Raw genomic sequence first — 25,213 nt, 5'->3', positions numbered from 1 at the left:
CCTTTCACCCCCCCCTCCCCTTCCCAAGCCCAATCCCCGCCTTGTGAGGTGAGGGACCCAATGGTGGGGGGGGGGGCGGTTTTTTTTTTTGGGGGGGGGGTCGGGCCCGGTTTTGTCCCGGGTCAGCCCCGCACGGTTTCGCCCCCCCCCCCAAAAAAAAAAAAAAAAAAAAAAAAAAAAAGCCCCGTGTGGCTCCTCCCCGGGGGGGCGGGGCTTATTTTGGGAAGGGGGGGGGCTCGGGGGGGGGGGGGGCGGGAGCCGCTGCGAAGTTTCCCGGGGCCGGCGCGGAGCCGCGGAACGAGACCGGGCCGAGCCGAGCCGAACCGGGCCCAAGCGGGCCCCCTCCCTCCATGGCTCGGTAACGGGGGGGGGGCGCCATGGGCCGGGCTCCGGGGGAGCCCCCGAGCCTGGTGCTGCTGCTGCTGCTGCTGCACCTCGGGGCGGCCGCAGGTGAGCGGGGCCGAACCGGGCTGAACGGGGCCGAACCGGGCTAAAAAGGGTAGGGGGCGAAGGGGGGGGGGGGGTGGAGGGGGTGGGGAGCGGAGCGGGGCCGAACCGGGCTGAAGCGTGCCAAGGGAGGGGGGGAGCGGCGGGGGAGGCTCCGGGACCCACCGAACCGGGCCGAACTGGGCCGAACGGGGTCAAACTGGGACAAACGGGGTGAAACGGGGTCAAACCGGGCCGAACCGGGCCAAAAAGCGGAGGGGGGGGTAGGGGGGGGAAGCCCCCTTTTGCTGCTCCGCCACCGAAAGGATCGGGCCGAACCGGGACAAAAGAGGGATGGGGGGGGGGGGGGGGGGACGGAGCTGGCCCGGATCGGCCCGGTTCGGCCCGGTTGGACCCCGAGGGGGGGATGTTGGGGGGGGGGGGGGGGGGGGTGAAAAGTTTCCGCGGGCGGCGCGGAAAAGTTTGGAGAGAGGCCGGGGTTGGAGCTGGGGGGGGGCACCGGAGAGACCCGGACCCAACCGGGTTAATTGGGGGGGAGAGAAGCGGGGGGGGCCAGTCCCGGGCCTCGGGACCGCGCGGGAGGGGCCCGGCCGGGACCGTGGGAACGGAGGGGGAGGGGCGGGGCTGGGGGCACCGGGGCGGGGGAGGGGGCGCGGGATTGTTGGGGGGGGGGGGGGGGGGGGAACCGGACCGGGACTGAGGGGGGAGGGAGGGGGGAACCGGGACCGTGGGAACGCGGTGGGGGGGGGGAGCGGGGGGGGCGCAGCGGGACCGTGGGAACGCGGGGCCGGGCCGGGGGGGGGGCGGAGCGTGGGAACGGGGCAGTGATTTGGGGGGGGGGGGGGGACGTGCAGTGACCGGGGGGGGGAGAGCTGGGGTTTGAGGGGGGGGCGCAGCGATTTGAGGGGGAAGGGGTTTTGGGGGGGGCGCGGTGATGGGGAGGGGTCCCGGGCTTCAGATGCATTCGGGGGGGTGGGGGGCGGGGCGGGTTTATGGGTTGGGCGGCGATTTGGGGGGGGGAACAGTGATTTTGGGGTGCGGTGCCCCCGGGCAGCGCGTGCACGCAGGGGTGCAGCGCACACGCGCGTGCAAGCTGCGTGCAGTGCAGGGGTGCAGTGGGCGTGCAGTGTGCCGCAGCTGCGCTGTGCACGGGGGCAGTGAGCGTGCAACGTGCGTGTGCAGTGAGCATGCAGTGTGCAAGAAGGGAGCATGTGGTGTGCAGGCAGTGAGTGTGCAACGTGCGTGCACTGAGCGTGCAATCTGCAGGCAGTGCGTGCACAATGTGCATGCAGTGAGCGTGCAATCTATGCATGGTGAGCATGCAATGTGCATGCAGTGTCCGTGCAGTGAGCATGCAGTGAGTGTGCAATGTCTGTGCAATCTGCGTGCGGCACACGTGCAAAGTGCCTGCAGTGTGCACGCCATGTCCGTGCACCGTGTGTGCAATGTGCATGCAGTGCGGGTGCAGTGTGCATGCCATCTACATGCAGTGTGTGTGCAACGTGCATGCAGTGAGTGTGCACCGTGTGCATGCAGTGCACGTGCAGTGAGTGTGCACCGTGCGTGTGCAGTGCACGTGCAGTGAGTGTGCACCATGTGCATGCAGTGCATGTGCAGTGCGTGTGCACCGTGTGTGTGCAGTGTGTGTGCACCGTGTGTGTGCAGTGTGCGTGCAACACATCCGTGCAGTGCGTGTGCAGTGCGTGTGCACCGTGTGCGTGCAGTGCACGTGCAGTGCAGCCACGCTCAGCCCACCCCTCCCCCTCTTCACCACCCCCCCACCCCCCAAGGGGGCACCCCAGGGTGCTGGTGGGGTCAGGGTGGGGACAGAGACACCCGCTGCCCCCCCCCCCCCCCCCATTTCCTAACCCCCGGGGGGGGCTCATTTGGATGGGGGGGGGGGCAGGAATGGGGCTGGGGGGGGCACGGGGCAAGGAGGGATCTGTGGGGCCGCTTTTGGGGGGGGCTGTTTGGGGCTCTGGGATTTATGGGGCAGGGGGCTATATGGGGGGGGGGGCTATATGGGGAGGGGGGGGGTTATGGGGCTGACCCCCCCCCCCCCCATCCAGTGCTGCCATGCCCGGAGGGGACGAACCCCTGCGAGAACGGGGGGCAATGCGTGCTGCACCCCAACGGCCGCACCGCCTGCCTGTGAGTGCCCCCCCCCCCAAAAAAAAAAAAAAAAGCGTGCCCCCCCCCCCCCCAAAAAAATCTGTGCCACCCCCTCCCCAAAATGGGTGCCCCCCCACCAGCTCCGTGCCCCCCCCTCCATTGCCCTGCCCATGGGGTGCCCCATAGGATCCCTGTGCCCCCCCCCCAACCCATAACCCCCCCCCCCAGAGCCCCCCCCTCCCAGCACCCAACGCCGCCGGCCGGGTGTGGGTCCCCCCCCCTCTCCATGTCCCCCCCCCCCCACCCAACGCTGCCCGCGGGGCCGGGTGCGGGCAGGGCGCTGCCTGCCCGGGCAGGGTTTTGGGGGGGGGGGGGAACAGGATGGGGGGGGGACGTGGGAGCTGCCCGGGGGCACGTTCCCAGGGTGCCCCCCCCACCCCCGGCACCCTGCGCCCGCTCCCCCCATGTCCTGGGGGGGGGTCCCAGGGGTCCCGTGGGGGTCCTGTGGGTGCTGGGGATGTGAAGGTCCCGAGGGGGGGGGGGCATGGGGGGGGGGCGTGGGGGGGGGGTACAATTGGGGGTGTGGGGGTCCCATGGGTGCCCTGGGGGGGTCCATAGGCAATGTGAGGGTCCTATGGGGGTCCTAAGGGTGCTGGGGGGATGCCATGGGGGTCCCATAGGCAATGTGAGGGTCCCATGGGTGTTCTGGGGGGGTCAAATAGGGGGTGTGAGGGTCCCATGGGTGCCCGGGGGGGGTCCCATACAGGGTGTGAGGGTCCCATGGGTGTTCTGGGGGGGTCAAATTGGGGGTGTGAGGGACCCATGGGTGCCCTGGGGGGGTCACATAGGGGGTGTGAGGGTCCCATGGGTGCCCTGGGGGGGTCCCATGGGGGATGTGAGGGTCCCATGGGTGTCCTAAGGGTGCTGGGGGGGCTGCCGTGGGGGTCCCTAAGGCAATGTGAGGGCCCCATGGGTGCCCTGGGGGGGTCCAATAGGGGGGTGTGGGGGTCCCATGGGCGCCCTGGGGGGGTCCATAGGCAACGTGAGGGTCCTATGGGGGTCCTAAGGGTGCTGGGGGGATGCCATGGGGGTCCCATAGGCAATGTGAGGGACCCATGGGTGCCCTGGGGGGTTCCTATAGGGGGTGTGAGGGTCCCATGGGTGCCAGGGGGAGTCCCATAGGGGGTGTGAGGGTCCCATGGGTGCCCGGGGGGGTGTCCCATAGGGAATGTGAGGGTCCCATGGGTGTCCTAAGGGTGCTGGGGGGGTTGCCATGGGGGTCCCAAAGGCAATGTGAGGGTCCCATGGGTGTTCTGGGGGGGTCTCATAGGGGTGTTAGGGTCCCATGGGTGCCCTGGGGGTGGTCCCATAGGGGGTGTGAGGGTCCCATGGGTGCCAGAGGGGGGCCCTATAGGGATTGGGAGAGTCCCATGGGTGCCCTGGGGGGTCCCATAGGGGGTGTGAGTGTCCCATGGGTGTCCTGGGGGGGTCCCAAAGGCAATGTGAGGGTCCCATGGGTGCCAGAGGGGGGTCCCATTGGGGGTGTGAGTGCCCCACGGGGGTCCCAAGCACCCCACAGGGGTCCCGTGGGTGCCGGTGAGGGGGGTGGGGGGGGGTCCCGTGGTGGGCCCGGCGGGGGGTCCCATGGGTGCGGTGCCGCAGGTGCCGTCCGGGGGCGCTGGGGGAGCGGTGCCAGCTGCGGGACCCCTGCGTGCCCTCGCCCTGCACCCATGGGGGGCTGTGCCAGAGCACCCTGCACGACGGCACCCTGAGCCACCTCTGCCTCTGCCCCCCCGGCTTCCGCGGTGAGTGGGGGGCCCTTGGGTGCTGGGGGGGTGGGAGGGGTGGGAGGGTGCCCCCCTAGTGGCTGTGGCACCCATGGGTGCCCGTCGTGGAAGGGGGTGAGGGGGAGAGGAGCTGGGGGTGCACAGGGTGCCTGAGGGGTGCGGGGAGGTCCTGAGGGTGAGCGGGGCACCCATGGGTGCTCAAGGCAGCCGGGGGTTCCTTGAGGGCACCCAGGAGGTGCTGCTGGCACCCTTGGGTGCCTACTGATGCCTGTGGCACCCATGGGTGCCCAGCGGAGCTGTGCAGGCTCCAGGTGCCCATGGATGCACAAGGCAGCTAGGAGTTCCTTGAGGACACCCAGGAGGTGCTGCTGGCACCCTTGGGTGCCTACTGATGCCCGTGGCACCCATGGGTGCCCAGGGGAGCCATGCAGGCCCCTGGTGCCCATGGGTGCTCAAAGCATTCAGTGGTTCCTTGAGAACACCCAGGAAGTGTCGATAGCACCCTTGGGTGCCTACTGATGCCCATGGGACCCGTGGGTGCCTGCTGATGCCCACAGCACCCATGGGTGCTCAATAGACACAAGCAGATCTGCCGTGCCCACGGGGGTTCAAAACATTCGGTGGTTCCTTGAGGGCACCCAGGAGGTGCCGATGTTCCCATGGGTGCCCAGGAATGCCCGTGGCACCCATGGGTGCCCAGGAATGCCCACAGCACCCACAGGTGCCCAATAGACGGAGGCAGGTCTGCAGCACCCATGGGTGCTCAAGGGCACCCCAGGGTGGGGGGAACAGGACAGATGTTCCTGTGGGTGCCTGAGGGGTGCAGCCAGGTCCCACGGGTGCCTGTGGGTGCCCCTAGCACCCATGGGTGCCCAGTAGAAGCAGGCAAGCCTACCACGTGCACGGGTGCTCACGGCACCCACGGGTTTCCTTACGGCTCCCGGGAGGTGCAGATGGGACCCGTGGGTGCCTGCTGATGCCCACGGCACCCATGGGTGCTGAAGGTATCCCTCGAGGCCCCACCCTTGGGTGCTGACCGCCCTTTTGCCCCCCCCCCAGGCCCCTCCTGCTCACTGCCGGACCCCTGCACCCCCCTCGCCCTGCCTCAACGGGGGCACCTGCCGCCCCCTCGGGGAGGGGGGCTTCGAGTGCAGCTGCCTGCCCGGTGGGTGCTGGGCACCCATGGGTGCCCCTTGATGGGTGGTGGGGGGAGGGGTTGGTGCGTGATCCAGTTTGGGGGGTGCAACTTTGGGGGGGGGGAGTTTGGGGTCCCCAGCACCCATTGAGCTCCTTGGCACCGTGGGGGGTCCCTGGGACTGGGTGGGGGGCCCTAAAAGTGTTTGGGGGGGGGGCTGGCACTATGGGGGTGTTCCTGGGGTTCTCTGGCGATGGGGGGGGGTCTGTGGAGTCCCTGTCACCATGAGGGTGTCCCTGGGGGGTCTTGGGTATTGGGGGGGGGTCCATGGGGTCCCTGTCACCATGGGGGGATCCCAGGGGGTCTCTGCCAATGGGGGGGTGAGGGGGTCTCTGGCAATGGGGGGGAGTCAATGGGGGGGTCCCTGGGGGTTTCTGGCAAGGGAGGGGTCCCTGGGGGTCTCTGGCAATGGGGGGGGGTCCCTGGGGGTCTCTGGCAAGGGAGGGGTCCCTGGGGGGTCTCTGGCAATGTGGGGGGGGTCCCTGGGGTTCTCTGGCAAGGGAGGGGGGGGTCCTTGGGGGGGTCCCTGGGGGGGTCCCTGGGGGTCTTCCTCACTGTTGGGGCTCTCCAGTGCCCATTGGGGTCCCCCATCACGTTATTATTTTTTTCACGGGGGGGGGGGGGGGGGGGGGCACACCGGTGGGTTTGGGGGATTCCCTCTAACAAGGGGGTGCCCCCCCCACCCTGACACCCCCCCCCATCCCCCCCCCCCCCCCCCAAGGGTTCACGGGGCAGGGCTGTGACACCAACGTGGACGATTGCCCCGGGCACAAGTGCCAGAACGGGGGCACCTGCGTGGACGGGGTCAACACCTACAACTGCCAGTGCCCCCCCGAGTGGACGGGTACCGGGGGGGGGGGGCACCTGGGGGGGGGCAACTGGGGGGAGGGGGAGGAGGGGGGATCGGGGGGAACGGGGGGAGGTCAGGGTGCTCCTAGGGGGGATGCTCGGCCACCCATGGGTGCTCTGGCTGGGGGAGGGGGGTGATGGGGGGGGGGTACCCGGGGGGGTCACACCCCCCCTCTTGCCCTTTTACCCCCCCCTTTGTCCTTTTGCCCCCCTCCCTTGCCCTTTTACCCCCCCCCCCCCGGCCTTTTAACCCCTTCCTCCCCATTTTTAACGCCCCTCCCCCTTTAACCCTTTCCTGGCCATTTCACACCCCCCCCCCCGGCCACTTTTTACCCCCCCCCCTTAACCCCTTCCTTGCCATTTTAACCCCTTCCTTGCCATTTTTAACCCCTTCCTGGCCGTTTTAACCCTTTGCTCGCCATTTTAACCCCTTAATCGCCCTCCCCCCCATATTTTAACCCCTTCCTGGCCATTTTAACCCCTTCATTGCCCTTCCCCACCATATTTTAACCCCTTCCTGACCATTTTAACCCCTTCCTTGCCATTTTAACCCCTTCCTTGCCCTTCCCCGTCATATTTTAACCCCTCCCTGGCCATTTTGACCCCCCCTTCCTTGCCTTTTAACCCCTTCCTGGCAATTTTAACCCCTTCATTGCCCTTCCCCATCTTATTTTACCCCCTTCCTCACCATATTTTACCCCCTTCCTCGCCATTTTAACCCCTTCCTCACCATGTTTTAACCCCTTCCTGGCCACTTTAACCCCTTCCTCGCCATCTCGCCCCCCTCCTCACCCTTTTCCCACCCACCCCCCCACCCCCCCCACCCAGGCCAGTTCTGCACCGAGGACGTGGACGAGTGCCAGCTGCAGCCCAACGCCTGCCACAACGGGGGCACCTGCTTCAACTCGCCGGGCGCCCACGTCTGCGTCTGCGTCAACGGCTGGACGGGCGAGAGCTGCGCCGACAACATCGACGACTGCGCCACCGCCGTCTGCTTCCACGGCGCCACCTGCCACGACCGCGTCGCCTCCTTCTACTGCGCCTGCCCCATGGGCAAGACGGGTGAGGGTCGCGGGGTTGGGACCCCGGTTGTGGGGTGGGGGGGCGCCCCGAGGGGAGAGGCGGTGCGGGGTGGGCGCCTCGGGGTGCTCCTGGTGTGGGTACGGTGGCAATGGCGTGAGGTTGGGCACCTCAGGGTGGGACTGGCACAGGTTGGGTGTCAATGGCATGGGGTGGGCGTCACCCCATGGGCACCCAGTTATGGGGTGGGCACCTGGAGGGGAGAGGTGGTGCGGGGTAGGTGCCTTGGGGTGGTTTGGGTGTCAATGGTATGGGGTTGGGCACCTTAGGGTGGTCCTGGTGTGGGTTGGGGGTCAACAGCATGGGGTTGGGCACCTATGGGTGGCTTTGGGACAGGTTGGGGGGCAATGGTACAGGGTGGGCATCACCCCATGGGCACCCCCGGAAGCATCATGGCATGGGGTTGGGCACCTTGGGGTGCTCCTGGTGTGGGTAGGGTGGCAATGGCACAGAGTGGGCATCACCCTGTGGGCACGTAGTTGTGGGGTGGGCACCCCCAGAAGCATTGTGGTATGGGGTTGAGCACCTTGGGGTGGTCCTGGTGCAGGTTGGGTGTCACTGGTGCAGGGTGGGCATCACCCCATGGGCACCCCCAGAAGCATCATGGCATGGGGTTGGGCACCTTGGGGTGGACCTGATGCAGGTTGGGTGTCAATGGCATGGGGTGGGCGTCACCCCATGGGCACCCAGTTATGGGGTGGGCACCCAGAGAGGAGAGGTGTAAAGGGGTGGGTGCCTTGGGGTGGTTTGGGTGTCAATGGTATGGGGTTGGGCACCTTGGGGTGGTCCTGGTGTGGGTACGGTGGCAATGGCATGAGGTTGGGCACCTATGGGTGGTCCTGGCACAGGTTGGGTGGTGCTTTCATGGGGCACCACCCCATGGGCACCCCCAAAAGCATCGTGGCAAGGGGTTGGGCTCCTTGGGGTGGTCCTGGTGTGGGTTGGGGGTCAACAGCATGGGGTTGGGCACCTATGGGTGGCTTTGGGACAGGCTGGGGGGCAATGGTACAGGGTGGGCATCACCCCATGGGCACCCCCAGAAGCATCATGGCATGGGGTTGGGCACCTTGGGGTGGACCTGATGCAGGTTGGGTGTCAGTGGCATGGGGTGGGCATCACCCCAAGAGCACCCCGTTATGGGGTGGGCACCCCCAGAAGCACCAGGGCACGGGTTGAGCGCCTCGGGGTGCCTCCGGCTCGCGTTGGATGCCTTTGGCACAGCTTGGCCATCACCCTGCGGGCACCCTGGCTGGGGGTGGGCACCCAAGGGGGGGGCAGTTCCCATTGTGGGGTCCCCCCCTGAGCCCCCCACCCCTTTTGTAGGGCTGCTGTGCCACCTGGATGACGCCTGCGTCAGCAACCCGTGCCACGAGGACGCCGTCTGCGACACCAACCCCGTCAACGGCCGCGCCATCTGCACCTGCCCCCCCGGCTTCACCGGTGGTGCCTGCGACCAGGACGTTGACGAGTGCTCCATCGGTGGGTGGGGGGGGGGCACCCATGGGTGGGGGGAGCACCCATGGGTGGGGAGGGCTCCCATGGGTGTGGGGCACCCACATGAGGGGGAGATTTGTGTGCAGAGAGCATCTCCAGCATGGGTGGGGGGTACCCACGGTTTGGAGGATGCTCGCAGGCAGTGGGCACCCACGGGTGGGGCAGGCACCCGTGGGTGGGGGGGGCACCCATGGGTGGGGGGCACCCACATGAGGGGGGAGATTTGTGTACAGAGATCATCCCCAGAATGGCTGGAGGGGTAACCATGGGTTGGGGAGTGTTCAGGGATGGTGAGCACCCATGGGTGGGGGGGCACCCATGGGTGGCAAGCAGCGATGCAAAGAGAATGTTTGCATGCAGAGAGCATCCCCAGGATGAGTGGGGGGGCACCCATGGGTTGGTGGGGTGCTCAGGGACGGGGGGAACCCATGGGTAGAGGGGGGCACCCATGGGTGGGGGGGCACCCACATGAGGGGGAGATTTGTGTGCAGAGAGCATCCCCAGCATGGGTGGGGGGGCACCCACAGGTTGGGGGGTGTTCAGGGGTGGTGGGCACCCATGGGCGGGGGGGTACCCATGGGTGGGGGGGCACCCACATGAGGGGGAGATTTGCATGCAGAGAGCATCCCCAGGATGAGTGGGGGCCAAACACGCTTTGGAGGATGCTCAGAGGCGGTGGGCACCCATGGGTGGGGCAGGCACCTATGGGTGGGGGGGCACCCATGGGTGCGGGACACCCAAATGAGGGGCAGATTTGTGTGCAGAGAGCATCCCCAGCATGGGTGGGGGGCACCCGCAGGTTGGGGGGTGTTCAGGGGTGGTGGGCACCCATGGGTGGGGGGGCACCCATGGGTGGGGGAGCACCCATGGGTGGGGGGCAGCCACGCAAGGGGGACATTTGCGTGCAGAGAGCATCCCCAGGATGAGTGGGGGCCACCCACGCTTTGGAGGATGCTCAGAGGCAGTGGGCACCCATGGGTGGGACGGGCACCCGTGGGTGCTGACCCCCCCTCCCCCCCCCACCCCAAGGCGCCAACCCCTGCGAGCACTTCGGGCGCTGCGTGAACACCCAGGGCTCCTTCGAGTGCCGCTGCGGCCGGGGCTACGCGGGGCCGCGCTGCGAGAGCGACGTCAACGAGTGCCTGTCGGGGCCCTGCCGCAACCAGGCCACCTGCCTCGACCGCATCGGGCGCTTCACCTGCATCTGCATGGCCGGTGGGGGCTGGGGGGGTCCTGGGGGGGGGGTTTGGGGGGTCTTGGGGGGTCCTGGAGGGTCCTGGGGTGATGGGGAGCTTCACCTGGAGCTGTATGGCTAGGGGGTCCTGGGGGTGTCCTGGGGTGCTTGGGGGGGCCAGGGTGCTTCACCTGCATCTGCATGGCCGGTGGGTGCTGGGGGGGGGGCCTGGGGGGGTCCTGGGGGGGGGGGGTTTGGGGGGTCTTGGGGGGTCCTGGAGGGTCCTGGGGTGATGGGGAGCTTCACCTGGAGCTGTATGGCCACTGGGTGCTGGGTGGGTGCTGGGTGCTTCACCTGCATCTGCATGGCCCGTGGGTGATGGGGGGGGGGTCCTGGGGGGGTCTTGAGGGGTCTTGGGGGGTCCTGGGGGCACGGGGGGGCTTTGCCTGGAGCTGTATGGCCACTGGGTGCTGGGTGGGTGCTGGGTGCTTCACATGCATCTGCATGGCCGGTGGGTGCTGGGGGGGGTCTGGGGGGTCCTGGGGGGGTCCTGGGGGGTCTTGGGGGGTCCTGGGGGGTTGGGAGGGCTGGGGTGCTTCACCTGGAGCTGTATGGCTAGGGGATCCTGGGGGTGTCCTGGGGTGCTGGGGGGACGAGGGTGCTTCAGCTGCATCTGCATGGCCCATGGGTGCTGGGGGGGGGGGCCTGGGGGGTCCTGGGGGGATGGGGGGCTTCACCTGGAGCTGTATGGCCACTGGGTGCTGGGTGGGTGCTGGGTGCTTAATCTGCATCTGCATGGCCGGTGGGTGCTGGGGGGGGGGCTGGGGGGTCCTGAGGGGGGGGGTTGGGGGGTCTTGGGGGGTCCTGGGGGCATGGGGGGGCTTTGCCTGGAGCTGTAAGGCCACTGGGTGCTGGGTGGGTGCTGGGTGCTGGGTGGGTGCTGGGTGCTTCACCTGCATCTGCATGGCCCGTGGGTGCTGGGGGGGGGGGCTGGGGGGGTCTTGAGGGGTCCTGGGGGTGGTCCTGGGGGGCTAGGGGGGCTGCAGTGCTTCACCTGGATCTACATGGCTGGGGGGTCCTTGGGGAGTCCTGGGGGGCTGGGGGGGCTGGGGTGCTTCACCTGCGTCTGCATGGCCGGTGGGTGCTGGGGGGGGTCCGGTGGGGGGGGGTGTCCAGGTCCAAGCCTGGGTGCTGGGATAGGATTAGGGTGCGGTTATGGGGTTTTTTGGGGGGGGGGCACCCAGGATGGGTGTGGGACCTGGTTGCGGAAGGGCGGGGGGCACTGGTGCGGGCAGGGGGGGGTCAGGAGCTGATGCCCCCCGCCCCCCCCCCAAGGTTTCAGCGGCCCCCTGTGCGAGCTGGAGGTGGACGAGTGCCAGAGCAGCCCCTGCGCCAACGGCGGCCGCTGCACCGACCTGGTCAACGGCTTCGCCTGCTCCTGCCCCCCCGGTGAGCACCCATGGGTGCCCACCCGCACCCACCCACCCGCACCCACCCATCGGTGCTGCTGGCTTTGGGGTCGTTTGGATTTGGGGTGCTTTTGGGGTTGGGTTTGTTTGGATTTGGGGTGCCCTTGGGGTTGGGATCCTTTGGCTTTGGGGTGTTCCTGGGGTGGGGTTCGTTTGGATTTGGGGTGCTCCTGGGGTTAGGGGTGCTTTTGGGGTTGGGTTCATTTGGATTTGGGGTGCCCTTGGGTTTGGGGTGCTTTTGGGGTTGGGTTTGTTTGGATTTAGGGTGCTCCTGGGGTTGGGGTGCTCTTGGGGTTGGGTTCGTTTGGATTTGGGGTGCTGTTGGGTTGGGGGTGCTCTTAGGGTTGGAGTTCCCATGGGTTGGGGTGCTCCTGGCTTTGGGGTTGTTTGGATTTGGGGTGCTCCTGGGTTTGGGTTCATTTGGATTTGGGGTGCCCTTGGGGTTGTGTTCGTTTGGATTTGGGGTGCTCTTGTGGTTAGGGTGCCCTTGGGGTTGGGATCCTTTGGCTTTGGGGTATTCCTGGGGTGGGGTTCATTTGGATTTGGGGTGCTCCTGGGGTTAGGGGTGCTCATGGCTTTGGGGTCATTTGGATTTGGGGTGCTCCTGGGGTGGGGTTCGTTTGTTTTTGGGGTGCCCTTGGTGTTGGGGTGCTCTTAGGGTTGGAGTTGCCATGGCTTGGGGTGCTCCTGGCATCGGGGTCGTTTGGATTTGGGGTGCTCCTGGTGTTAGGGGTGCTTTTGGGGTGGGGTTCATTTGGATTTGGGGTGCCCTTGGCGTTGGGTTTGTTTAGATTTGGGGTGCCCTTGGGGTTGGGGGTGCTCTTAGGGTTGGAGTTCCCATGGGTTGGGGTGCTCCTGGCTTTGGGGTCATTTGGATTTGGGGTGCTCCTGGGGCTGAGGGGCTCTCGGGGGGTTGGTGCCCTTTGGGGTCGGGGTGCTCCTGGCTTTGGGGTCACTTGGGGTCCCGCCCAGGCTTCTCGGGCCCCACGTGCCAGACGGACATGGACGAGTGCGCCAGCACCCCCTGCCAGAACGGCGCCAAGTGCATCGACCGGCCCAACGGCTACGAGTGCCGCTGCACCGAGGGTGAGCCTGCACCCATGGGTGCTCCTGGACCACGGCAGTGCCCGCCCTGCACCCATGGGTGGTCCCTGGCATTGCACACCCTGCACCCATGGGTGTTCACATCCCCTGGAAGTTCCCAACCTGCACCCACGGGTGTCCCTGGCATGACAAACTCTGACCCCTGCCATTGCCCACCCTGCACCCACGGGTGCCCCTGACCCCTGTCATTGCAAACCCTGCACCCACGGGTGCCCCCTACCCCTGGCCTTACAAACTCTGCACCCACAGATGTTCCCTGCTGTTGCCCACCCCGCACCCATGGGTGCCTCTCACCCCTGGCATTGCCCACCCTGCACTGATTGGTGCCACTCACCCCTGGCAGTTCCCATCCTGCACCCATGGGTGTCCCTGGCATGACAAACCCTGACCCCTGGCATTACAAACTCTGCACCCATGGGTGCCCCTGACCCCTGGCATTGCAAATCCTACACCCATGGGTGCCCCTCACCCCTGGCATTACAAACCCTGCACCCTTGGGTGTCCCCTGCCATTATGAACCCTGCACCCATGGGTGCCCCTGACCCCTGCCGTTGCCCACCCTGCACTGAGAGCCCCTCACCCCTGCCATTACAAACTCAGCACCCACGGATGTTCCCTGCTGTTGCCCGCCTTCCACCCGTGGGTGCCCTGACCCCTGCCGTTGCCCACCCTGCACCCACGGGTGCCCCTCTCATCTGCCATTGCCCACCCTTCACCAACGAGTGCCCCTCACCCCTGCCCTTACAAACTCAGCACCCACGGATGTTCCCTGCTGTTGCCTGCCCTGCACCCATGGGTGCCCCTGACCCCCCCCACCCCCCCCAGGCTTCGAGGGCGCCCTGTGCGAGCGCGACGCGGACGACTGCACGCCGGACCCGTGCCACCACGGCACCTGCGTGGACGGCATCGCCAGCTTCTCCTGCGCCTGCGCCCCCGGCTTCACCGGCTACCGCTGCGAGCTGCAGCTGGACGAGTGCCACAGCCAGCCCTGCCGCCACGGGGGCAAGTGCATCGACCGCATCGCCTCCTACCAGTGCAACTGCCCCCCCGGCACCGCCGGTACGGGACGGGGTGGGAGGGCTGGGGAGGGGACGGGGGGTGCGCGTCTGGGTGCGGGGTGGGGGGTGGAGGTGGTGGTGGGGCTGAACTGGGCACTGGTTGGGTGCTGGACATGGTGGTGGGTCCCATCTGGACATGGGGTGGGGGGTGGAGGTGGTGGTGGGGCCCATCTGGGTGTGGGGTGGGGGGTGGAGGTGGTGGCGGGTCCCATCTGGGCACTGGCTGGGTGCTGGAGATGCTGGTGGGTCCCATCTGGGTGTGGGGTGGAGGTGGTGGTGGGTCCCATCTGGACGTTGGGTGGGGGTTGGAGGTGGTGGTGGGTCCCATCTGGACGTTGGGTGGGGGTTGGAGGTGGTGGTGGGTCTCATTTGGATGTGGGGTATGGGGTGGAGATGCTGGTGGGTCCCATCTGGATATGGGGTGGGTGCTGGACGTGGCGCTGGGTCCCACCTGGTCACGGGGGTGACACCGTGGGGCGATCACTCACTGGGTGCCACCACGTCCCGCCCGAGCACGGGACAAGAACCAGCCCCGGCGGGGGCCCACCTGGGTGCCTGGTGGTGCCCGGCCCTGCGGCGGGTTGGATGCTGACCACCTGCCACCCTTGGGTGCCAGGCATCAACTGCGAGGTGAACCCCGACGACTGCGCCAGCGACCCCTGCGTCCACGGCGTGTGCCAGGACGGCATCGGCCGCTACGACTGCGTCTGCCAGCCGGGCTTCACGGGTGGGTGCTGGGTGCCCTCGGTGCCCATCGGGTGCTCGGTGGGGTTTGGGGTGGCCTCGTTGCTCTCCGGGTGCCGCCATGGGGCTGTCACCCATGGGAAGGGACTTGGAGCGATGTCTGGTGCCAGTGCGCCCATGGGTGCCTGTTTGGAGGAGCCGTGGCACCCACCAGCCTCTGCTTGGGGTTGCGGTGTTGGGTGCCCACTTTGGGTGCCCTTGGTGGGTGCTTGTGGTGATTACCCCCCTTGGGTGCCTCTGTCGTTTGCCCACGTTGGGTCCTCGTGTTGATTACCTGTGTTGGGTGCCCACTTTGGGTGCTCCTGTTGCGTGCCCGTGTTGGGTGCTGTCTTGGGTGCCTGTGTTGGGTGCTCCTGTTGATGACCCCCTTTGGGTGCCCCCATTGGGTGCCACGTTGATTATCCACATTGGGTGCCTCTCTTGATTGGCCACGTTGACGACCCATCTTGGGTGCCCCATTGGGTGCTCCTGTTGATGACCTCCTTTGGGTGCCCCCGCTGGGTGCCCATGTTGATTACCCCTTTGGGTGCCCCCACTGGGTGCCCACGTTGCTTATCCACATTGGGTGCCTCTCTTGATTGGCCGCGTTGACGACCCATCTTGGGTGCCCTGTTGGGCGCCCCGTTGATTGACCACGTTGGGTGCCCCGGTTGGTCACCTACGTTGGGTGCACACACTGGGTGCCCCCATTGGGTGCCCCATTGATCATCCACGCTATGAACCCCCGTTGGGTGCTCCCCCAAGTTGGGTGCCCCACCGACACCCCCCCCCCCGACCTCCAGGCCCCCGCTGCAACGTGGAGATCAACGAGTGCGCCTCGAACCCGTGCCAGGACGGCGGCACCTGCGTGGACGGCGCCAACGGCTTCACCTGCCTGTGCCCGCCCGGCACCCGCGACGCCCAGTGCCGCCCGGGCACCCTGCCCTGCCACAGCAGCCCCTGCACCCACGGCACCTGCCGTGACCACGGGGATGGGTGAGCACCCATGCCACGCGGTGGGGCTGACGGGGTGCCTGAGGTTACCCGTGGGTGTCTGGGTGGGTGACTGGGGCTGTCCGTGATGCCCATGAGGCACCCATGGGTGCCCAAGAGGGAGCCCAGGGGTGCCTGAAATCAGCCCGTGGGTGCATGTTGGGTGCCCAGGATTGTCCATGGGTGCATTTTGGGTGCCCAAGGTTGCCCATGGGTGCATCTTCGGTGGCCAGGGTTGCCCATGGTTGCCCTTGGGGGTGCCTGAGGTTACCCATGGGTGTCTGGGTGGGTGCCCAGGGCTATCGGTGATGCCCAAGGGTGCTCAAGAGGGAGCCCAGGGGTGCCTGAAATGTCCGTGGGTGCATGTTGGGTGCCCGTAGGTGCATGTTGGGGTGCCCGGGTCTGTCCATGGGTGCCCTTGGGGGTGCCTGCGGTGGCCCGTGGGTGTCTGGGTGGGTGCCTGGGGGTGTCCGTGATGCCTGTGGGTGCCCAAAAGGGTGTCCAGGGGTGCCTGAAATGTCTGTGGGTGCATGTTTGGTGCCCAGGGTTGCCCATGGGTGCACGTTGGGTGGCCAGGGTTGTTCATGGGTGCATGTTGGGTGCCTAGGGTTGCCCATGGGTGCCCTTGGGGGTGCCTGAGGTTACCCATGGGTGTCTGGGTGGGTGCCCAGGGCTATCGGTGATGCCCAAGGGTGCCCAAGAGGGTGTCCAGGGGTGCCTGAAATGTCCATGGGTGCACGTTGGGTGCCCGTAGGTGCATGTTGGGTGCCCAAGGTTGCCCATGGGTGCACGCTGGGGTGCAAGGGCTTGTCCGTGGCTGCCCCTGAGGGTGCCCATGGGTGCTTGTGGGGGCTCCCATGGGTGACAATGGGGGTGCCCATGGGTGCTGGGGCTGGGTACTCATGGGGGTGCTGTTGCCCCCACCCCAGCACCCCGCACCCACATTTACCCCCCCCCCCCCATCACAGGTTCTCGTGCGAGTGTGATCCGGGCTGGGGGGGCCCCACGTGCGCCCAGCGGGGGGACGCCTGCGCCTCGCGGCCCTGCCGCCACGGGGGCACCTGCACCCCCCTGGGGGGGGGCTACCGCTGCGCCTGCCGCCAGGGCTACCAGGGTACGGTGGGGACACCTCGGGGACCCCCCCCGCTGCCCACCCCCTGATCGTGGCGTTGTCCCCTCGCCCAGCCCGGGAACACCAGCGGGACACCCTGGGGACCCCCCCCTCCACGCACCCTGGGGACACCTCGTTGGCCCCTGGTCCCCATGTCCCCAAATGTCCCCACCACGTCCCCAACTGTCCCCACGTTGCCCCCACATCCCCAGCTGTCCCCACATCCCCCCCAAGTCCCCAAATGTCACAATGTCCCTACGTCCCCATGTCCCCAACTGTTCCCAACTATCCCCACGTCCCCCCCACGTCCCCAAATGTCCCCATGTCCCCAAATGTCCCTATGTCCCCAACTATCCCCAACTAACCACACATCCCCCCCCACGTCCCCAGCTGTCCCCAAATGTCCCCAACTGTCCCCGGCTGTCCCCAACTGTCCCCGTGTCCCCCCCCAGGTGCCCAGTGCCAGGTGGAGGTGGACGCCTGCGCCTCGGGGCCGTGCCGCAACGGGGGCACCTGCGTGGGCAGTGCCGGCACCCACCGCTGCCTCTGCACCCTGCCCTTCACAGGTGGGCACCCATGGGTGCTGGGGGGGGGGCATGCAGGGTGCTGGGTGCCCGGTGGCTGCGTCCCGTGCCCTGATGGGTGACGGTGACCGTGCTGTGATGGTGGCACCGTGCCGGGTGCTGGTGGCTCCCATGGGTGTCACCGTGCCGGGTGCTGGGTCCCATGGGTGGCACCGTGCCGGGTGCTGGCTCCCATGGGTGGCACCGTGCTGGGTGCTGGCTCCCATGGGTGGGCCGCATCCTGACGGTGTCCCCGCGGTGGCACAGGGCGCGCGTGCGAGGTGGTCCTGGCCCCCTGCGTCCCCAACCCCTGCGACAATGGGGGCACCTGCACCCCCACCGCCGACTACGGGGGCTTCACCTGCCGCTGCCCCCCCGGCTGGCAAGGTACCAGCACCCCGAGGTGCCCCTGGGTCCCTCCCTGGTAGCTTGGGTCCCCCCAGCACCCTGGGTCCCCCCCCAGCTTTTTTGGGTGCCCCTGTCCCGCCTGGGTGCTCCCCAAGTTCCCTCCACCCTTCTGGGTCCCCCCCCCTCCCACCATCCCCAGCACCCCTGGGTCCTTCCTTCACATCCCTTGGACACCCTTGGGTGTCCCCACCCAGCACCCCTGAGAGCCCCCAGCACCCTTGGGTCCTTCCCTCTAAACCCTTGGACACCCTCTTGTGTCCCGCCCAGCACCCTTGGGTCCCCCCCTCCAACATCCCTGGGTTCCTCCCCCTGTCCCACATCCACGCATCCCTTTGGGCACCCTTGGGTGTCTCCCCAGCACCCTTGGATCCTTCCCCCCCTCCCACATCCGCACGTCCCTTTGGGCACCCTTGGGTGTCCCCAGCACCCATGGGTGCCCACGCCCCCCCTCCCCACCCTCAGGGGAGCGGTGCCAGGAGGACGTGGACGAGTGCGGGGCCAGCCCCTGCCAGCACGGGGGCACCTGCGCCAACCACCCCGGCACCTTTGGGTGCCTCTGCCCCCCCGGCTATGGGGGGGCCGCCTGCGAGCACGACCTCGATGACTGCGACCCCGGTGAGCGGGGACCCCCCCCCGAGGGGATGGGGGCTTGTGGGGGGGGGGGGGGGGCAGAGGGACTGGGAGAGTTGCGGGGGCGTATGGGGGTGCTATGGGGTGGGGGAGCTGTTGGGGGGCTGGGTGCGTTTTGGGGTGGCACAGAGAGGGGGACAGGGTGGGACAGCTGGGGGGTGGGGGGGATGGGGGCGCGTTTTGGGGTGCCACGTTGGGGTGCTGGGGGTGTTTTGGGGTGCTGGGGGTGTTTTGGGGAGTCACATTGGGGGTGCTGGGGGTGTTTTGGGGTGCCATTTTGGGGCACTGTGCACATTTAGGGTGCTGAATTGGGGTGCCAAGGGGCAGGGTGCAGGGAGCGTTTTGGGGTGCTGCACTGGGGTGCTGTGCACATTTTTGGGGTGCTGCATTGCATTGCCATAGGACAATAGGGTGCAGGGAGCGTTTTGGGGTGCTGTGCACATTTTGGGGTGCTGCATTGGGGTGCCATGGGGCAGGGCGCAGGTGCCACATTGGGGTGCAGGGAGCGTTTTGGGGTTCCACATTGGGGTGCTATGCACATTTTGGGGTGCTGCACTGGGTGTAGTGGGGTAGGGTCAGGGTGCTGTATTGGGGTGCCCTATGGGGGGCAGGGAGCGTTTTGGGGTGCTTCATTGGGGCTCTATGAACATTTTGGGGTGCTGCATTGGGGTGCCAAGGGACAGGGTGCAGGGAGCATTTTGGGGTGCTGTGCACATTTTGGGGTGCCACATTAGGATGCCATGGGACAGGGTGCAGGGAGCATTTTGGGGTGCTGCATTGGGGTGCTATGCACATTTTGGGGTGCTGCATTGGGTACAATAGGGTGGGGTCAGGCTGCTATATTGGGGTGCCCCTATAGGGGGGCAGGGAGCGTTTTGGGGTGCTGCATTGGGTTTTTATGCACATTTTGGGGTGCTGCATTGGGTACAATAGGATAGGGTCAGGCTGCTCTATTGGGGTGCCCTATAGGGGGGCAGGGTGCGTTTTGGGGTGCCCCATCGGGCCTCTATGAACATTTTGGGGTGCTGCATTGGGTGCCATGGGGCAGGGTGCAGGGTGCTCTTTTGGGGTGGCACGGGGCAGGGCGCAGGCACCCTATCGGGGTGCAGGGAACATTTTGGGGTGCCCCCCTCCCCATTTATCCCCCTCCCCAGACCCCTGCCTGAACGGGGGCTCGTGCCATGACGGGGTGGGGGCCTTCACCTGCGCCTGCCCCCCCGGCTTCACGGGGCTGCGCTGCGGCACCGAGCTGGACGAGTGCCGGGGGGGGGCCCTGCCAGAACGGGGGCACCTGCACCGACTACGTCAACGGCTTCGCCTGCGCCTGCCCCCCCGGCTGGACCGGCCCCCGCTGCCAGCACGACGTCCCCGACTGCACCGACAGGTACACCCAAGGGTGCTGCGCCCCGTCCCGTGGCACCCATGGGTGCCCCCAGGTGGTCCCAAGCCCAACCGAGGCCGTGCAGTGGCTCCAGGGGTGACTGAGGGTGGTGGCACCCATGGGTGCCCCCAGGTGGCCCCAAGGGCAGCCGTGGTGTGCACGGTGGTAGGTGAAGGTGGTGGCACCCATGGGTGCCCCCAGGTGGCAGTGGGTGTCCTCAACCCCAACTGAGGCCATGCAGTGTCCTCAGTGGTAACTAAAGGGGGTGGCACCCATTTTATTTTTGGGGGGGGGGGGGGATGAGCAGGGCACCCATGGGTGCTGCATGGCACCACCCCATGTGGCCCCAAACCCAACCGAGGCCATGCAGTGTCCCCAGGGGTAGCTGAAGGTGGTGGCACCCATGGGTGCTCCCAGGTGGCAGTGGGTGTCCTCAAGTTGGTATCCTCCTTGGGTGGCCCTAAGCAACCTCCCCTGCACCCATGGGTGCCCCCAGACAGCCCCAAACCTCCCCCTACCCACTCCAGCTTCACCTCCCCGTACCCCCCCACCCATGGGTGCTCTGTGCCCATCCCCCCCATGGGTGCTCTGTGCCCCCCCCCCCATCTACACCCTTGGGTGCCCTCCCCCTACCCACACACCCCCCCACTCTTTTCACCCCTAATTGCCGCCCACCCCCAAACCTCCACCGCATGCAGCACCCATGGGTGCCCCGCAGCACCCATGGGTGCCCTGCTCACCCCCCCCCATAAAATAAAATCCCCCCCCCAGCTCCTGCTTCAACGGGGGGACCTGCGTGGACGGCGTCGCCTCCTTCAGCTGCCGCTGCCCCCCCGGCTTCACGGGCGCCCACTGCCAGCACCCGGCCGATGGGTGCCGGGGGCAGCCCTGCCTGCGGGGGGGCACCTGCATCGCCGCGGGGGGGTCCTACCGCTGCCTCTGCCCCCCCGGCTACACGGGAGCCCAGTGCCAGGTGAGCCCCGGGGTGCTGGGTGGGGGGGGGGGACCCTATAATTCGTCCCCAGGTCATGGAGTGTGGGGTGGGTGCCCCCCCCCCCAGAAAAAAAGCCTGGCACCCTGCGCACCTGCCCTCGATAGAAATTTGTGGGGTGCCCCCCCCCCCAAAAAAAAATACTTGGGGTCCCAACACCCCAATTCCTCATTAAATGGGTGCAGGGGGGGGGGGCTCAGGCACCCCAAAACTTGGGCACCCCATGCCCCCCCCCAACCGATTCCCCACAAATGGGGTTTCCCCCCCCAAAAAAAAATTTGTGGTCCATGCTCCCCCCCCAAAAAAAAAAATGGGGTTCCAGCACCCCAATTCCCCATGGGCCGGGCACCAGCAGCTGGGTCCCTTGGGTGCCCCCCCCCCAAAACCCAAGGGGTGCCCCCCCCCCCCAAATTAATGTCCCCCCCCCCAGACCCTGCAGGACCTGTGCCAGCCCCCCCCGTGCCACAACGGGGGCCGGTGCCAGCAGGAGGGGGGAGCCATCAGCTGCCACTGCCCCCCCGGCTGGGGGGGGCCCCGCTGCGACGTCCCCAACGTGTCCTGCGCCGTGGTGGCCGCACGCAGAGGTCAGCGGGGGGCGGGGGTGGCCCCCAGTTTGGGGGGCTGGGGGGACTGGGAGGGGTTACTGGGAGGGGTTACTGGGAGAGTGCTGGGGGACTGGGAGGTTACTGGGGGGACTGGGAGGCCTCCGAGTTTGGGGGGACTGGGGGTACTGGGAAGTTACTGGGGGGACTGGGAGGGGTTACTGGGAGGACTAGGAGGTTACTGGGGGAACTGGGAGGGGTTACTGGGGGGACTGAGGGGGGTTACTGGGAGGACTGGGAGAGTGCTGGGGGGACTGGGAAGTTACTGGGGGGACTGGGAGGGTATTGGGGGGACTGGGAGGGGTTACTGGGGGGACTGAGAGGGGTTACTGGGAGGACTGGGAGAGTGCTGGGGGGACTGGGAGGGTATTGGGGGGACTGGGAGGGGTTACTGGGGGGACTGGGAGGGTACTGGGGGGACTGGGAGGGGTTACTGGGAGCACTGGGAGGGGACTGGGGGGACTGGGAGAGATTACTGGGGACACTGGGAGGCCTCCCAGTTTGGGGGGCTGGGGGGACTGGGAGGGGTTACTGGGGGAACTGGGAGGTTACTGGGGACACTGGGCGCCCTCCCAGTTTGGGGGGGCTGGGGGCACTGGGTTGGGGCACCGAGCCCCACCACCCGCCTCAGCTCTGTCCCCCCCCCTTGTGTGTCCCCCCCTTGTGTGTGCGCCCCCCCATGGTACCCCCCCCGTCGTGCCCCCCCAATTGTGTGCCCCCCACGTCCCCCCCCCAATTTTGTGTCCCCCCCATTGTGTGTCCCTTGCCCCCCCCCTTGTCCCCTTGTCCCCCCCCCCATTGTGTCCCCCCCCCAGGCGTGCCAGTGTCCCACGTGTGCCACGGCCGGGGGCGCTGCGTGCCGGCGGCGGGGGGGGGGGCACCGCTGCCTGTGCCAGGGGGGGTTCGGGGGGCCCTACTGCCAGACCCCCCCGGACCCCTGCCAGCACAGCCCCTGCCGCCACGGCGCCGCCTGCCGCAGCTTCGTGGGGGGGTACCACTGCGAGGTGGGTGCCCCCCCCCCCCCCCAAAAAAAAAACCAACACCCTTGGGACCCCCCCTCAAAAAAAAAAAGACACCCTTGGGGTCCCCCTTTCAAAAAAAAAAAAAACCCTTGGGACCCCCCCCCCAAAGAAAACCATCCTTGGGACCCCCCCCCCCAAAAAAAAAAACCACCCTTGGGACCCCCCCCAAAAAAAAAAAGACACCCTTGGGACCCCCCCCCAAAAAAAATACCACCCTTGGGACCCCCCCCCCAAAAAAAAACCACCCTTGGGACCCCCCCGGGTGGTGGGGGGAGCGTGGGGGGGGCGTAGGAAAGCGGTGACCCCGAGTGACCCCGAGAAAGGTGGCGGGGTCGGGGTCGCTCCCATGGCACCCATGGGAGATTTTGGGTGTGGGGGGGTCCCCTGGGTGCCCCCTCCCTCCCCTGGGTGCCCTCTGGGGACACGGTGCCAAACTGGGGACACTGGGGGGCCTCCCAGTTTGGGGGGGCTAGGGGCACTGGGAGGGGTTACTGGGAGCACTGGGAGGGGTTACTGCGGGCACTGGGAGGTTACTGGGGGGACTGGGGAGCCTCCCAGTTTGGGGGGTCTGGGGGCACTGTGAGGGGTTACTGGGGGGAACTGGGAGGTTACTGGGGACACTGGGGGCCTCCCAGTTTGGGGGGGGCTGGGGTCACTGGGAGGGGTTACTGGGAGCACTGGGAGGTTACTGGGGACACTGGAGGGCCTACCGGTTTGGGAGGGCTTACTGGGAGCACTGGACCCACCCGTGGGTGCTGCCCTTGTTGAATGGGGTTTGGGGGGTGTTGGAGGGGGCACCCATGGGTGCTGGGGGGGGGCACCCACGGGCGCTGTCCCCCCCCCAGTGCCCCCCCGGTTACGGGGGCCAGGACTGCGAGCTGGAGGTGGCCGAGTGCCGGTCGCGGCCGTGCCAGCACGGGGGGACCTGCATCGACCTCCCGGGGGGCTACCTCTGCTCCTGCCCCCCCGGCACGCTGGGTGCGTGACCCCCCCCCGGCCCCAAAAAGCCCCCATCCCATTGACCCCGTGTCCCCTTGTCCCCATGTCACCTTGTCCCCGTGTCCCCTTGACCCCATGTCCCCATGGACGTCCGTCCCATGTCGTCCCCCCCCCCCGTGATGCCACCACCCCATGCCCCCCCCCCCGGTGTCACTGCCACTCGCCATGTCCCCCCCCCCCATGATGCCACCATCCCATGTCCCCATGCCCCCCCCGGTGACCCCACCACCCTCCCAATGTCCCCACGACCCCATGACCCCCCCAATGTCCCCACCACCCCCATGTCCCCCCCCATGATGCCACCACCCATGTGTGTCCCCCCCCATGATGTCCCCACCCCATGTCCCCACGCCCCCCCCCGGTGACCCCACTGACCCCACGCCCCACCCCGGTGACCCCCACCGCCCCATGTGTCCTCCCACATGATGCCCCCTCCCCATATCCCCGTGCCCCCCCCCAATGTCCCCATGCCCCCCCCGATGACCCCACCACCCCCCATGTCCCTATGTCCCCCCCACCTGATGCCACCATCCCATATCCCCACGCCCCCCCCGATGACCCCACCACCCCCCCATGTCCCCATGCCCCCCCCATGACGCCACCACCCCATGTCACCCCCCCGTGATGCCCCCACCCTATATCCCCATGCCCCCCCCCACCATGATGCCCCCACCCCACATCCCCATGCCCCCCCCCCCGTGTCCCCACGACTCCCAGTGACCCCACCATCCCCCATGTGCCCCCCCATGATGCCACCACCCCATGTCCCCCCCCCCCGGTGACCCCACCACCCCCACCACCCCATGTCCCCCCCCCCGGTGACCCCACCACCCTCACCACCCCATGTGCCCCCCCGTGATGCCCCCACCCCACATCCCCATGACCCCCCCCCAGTGTCCCCACGCCCCCTGGTGACCCCACTGACCCCACGACCCCCCCCCGGTGACCCCCCCCCCATCGCGTGTCCCCCCCCCCCCCCGCAGGCGTCCTGTGCGAGATCAACGAGGACGACTGCGCGGGGGGGCCGGGCTGCCAGCACAACGGCACCTGCCTGGACGCCGTGGGGGGGTTCACCTGCGCCTGCCCCCCCGGCTTTGGGGGCGCCCGCTGCGAGGGGGACATCAACGAGTGTCGCCGCCACCCCTGCCACCCCCGCCACAGCCGCGCCTGCGTCCAGGGGGACAACAGCTACCGCTGCCTCTGCCGGCCCGGATACACCGGTACTGGGGGGGGGGGGGCACGAGGGGGGGGGACATGGGGACGTGGGGGGGTCATAGGGGTCATTGGGATATAGGGACAATATAGGGACAGGGGGGATATAGGGACTGGATCCAGGGGGACAGCAGCCACCGCTGTCTCTGCCGGCCCAGATACACCGGTATTTGGGGGGGGGGGCACGGGGGGGGGGACATGGGGACGTGGGGGGGTCATGGGGATATAGGGGTCATGGGGGGTCATGGGACAATATAGGGACATGGGGGCTATAGGGGATGTGTCCAGGGGGACAACAGCTACCGCTGCCTCTGCCGGCCCGGATACACCGGTATTTGGGGGGGGGGCACGGGGGGGGGGACATGGGGACATTGGGGGGTCATGGGGGTCATGGGGGGTCATGGGGATATAGGGGACAGGGGGGTATAGGGGATGTGTTCAGAGGGACAGCAGCTACTGCTGCCTATGCTGGGCTGGATGCACCGGTATTTGGGGGGGGGGACACGGGGGGGGACATGGGGACATGGGGGGGTCATGGGGGGTCATAGGGGTCATGGGGATATAGGGACAGGGGGCTATGGGGGGGGATATAGGGACATGGGGGGGAACATGGGGGACTATAGGGGGCTATGGGGGGCATATAGGGACATGGGGGGACACGGGGGGGGGCATGGCGGTGGGGGGACATAGGGACATGGGGGCTGGGGGGGGACAAGGACATGGGGGCTATGGGGGGCATAGGGACATGGGGGGGACTATGAGGGGACAGGGAACTTGGGGGGGGGTTCACATCCCCCTGACCCCCCCTG

The 25,213-nt window shown here is 67.7% G+C and overlaps 1 protein-coding gene across 1 annotated transcript in view; it reads left to right on the top strand.

Annotated features, from left to right (window-relative positions):
• Positions 1–312: 312 nt before the first annotated feature.
• The window catches only part of NOTCH3 (notch receptor 3), a gene marked incomplete at its 3' end in the record, with an annotated part of 27,629 nt that continues 2,728 nt past the window's right edge, over positions 313–25,213 (top strand). The window contains 26 exon segments of the mRNA XM_084304083.1: positions 313–450; positions 2,517–2,598; positions 4,222–4,364; positions 5,406–5,437; positions 5,439–5,511; positions 6,263–6,385; positions 7,219–7,452; positions 8,794–8,949; positions 9,994–10,179; positions 11,474–11,587; positions 12,580–12,693; positions 13,537–13,770; positions 14,386–14,496; positions 15,296–15,488; positions 16,454–16,599; positions 17,049–17,162; positions 17,427–17,546; positions 18,030–18,182; positions 19,352–19,461; positions 19,463–19,581; positions 20,350–20,551; positions 21,000–21,153; positions 21,987–22,039; positions 22,041–22,175; positions 23,039–23,171; positions 24,176–24,412. Coding sequence (XP_084160209.1) covers positions 378–450; positions 2,517–2,598; positions 4,222–4,364; positions 5,406–5,437; positions 5,439–5,511; positions 6,263–6,385; positions 7,219–7,452; positions 8,794–8,949; positions 9,994–10,179; positions 11,474–11,587; positions 12,580–12,693; positions 13,537–13,770; positions 14,386–14,496; positions 15,296–15,488; positions 16,454–16,599; positions 17,049–17,162; positions 17,427–17,546; positions 18,030–18,182; positions 19,352–19,461; positions 19,463–19,581; positions 20,350–20,551; positions 21,000–21,153; positions 21,987–22,039; positions 22,041–22,175; positions 23,039–23,171; positions 24,176–24,412 — 3,544 coding nt within the window. The 5' untranslated portion in view covers positions 313–377.

This window comes from Netta rufina, assembly GCF_964035555.1.
Source record: "Netta rufina genome assembly, chromosome: 32".
NCBI classification, from domain to species: Eukaryota; Metazoa; Chordata; class Aves; order Anseriformes; family Anatidae; genus Netta; species Netta rufina.
This window is presented reverse-complemented; position numbering and strand designations above follow the sequence as displayed.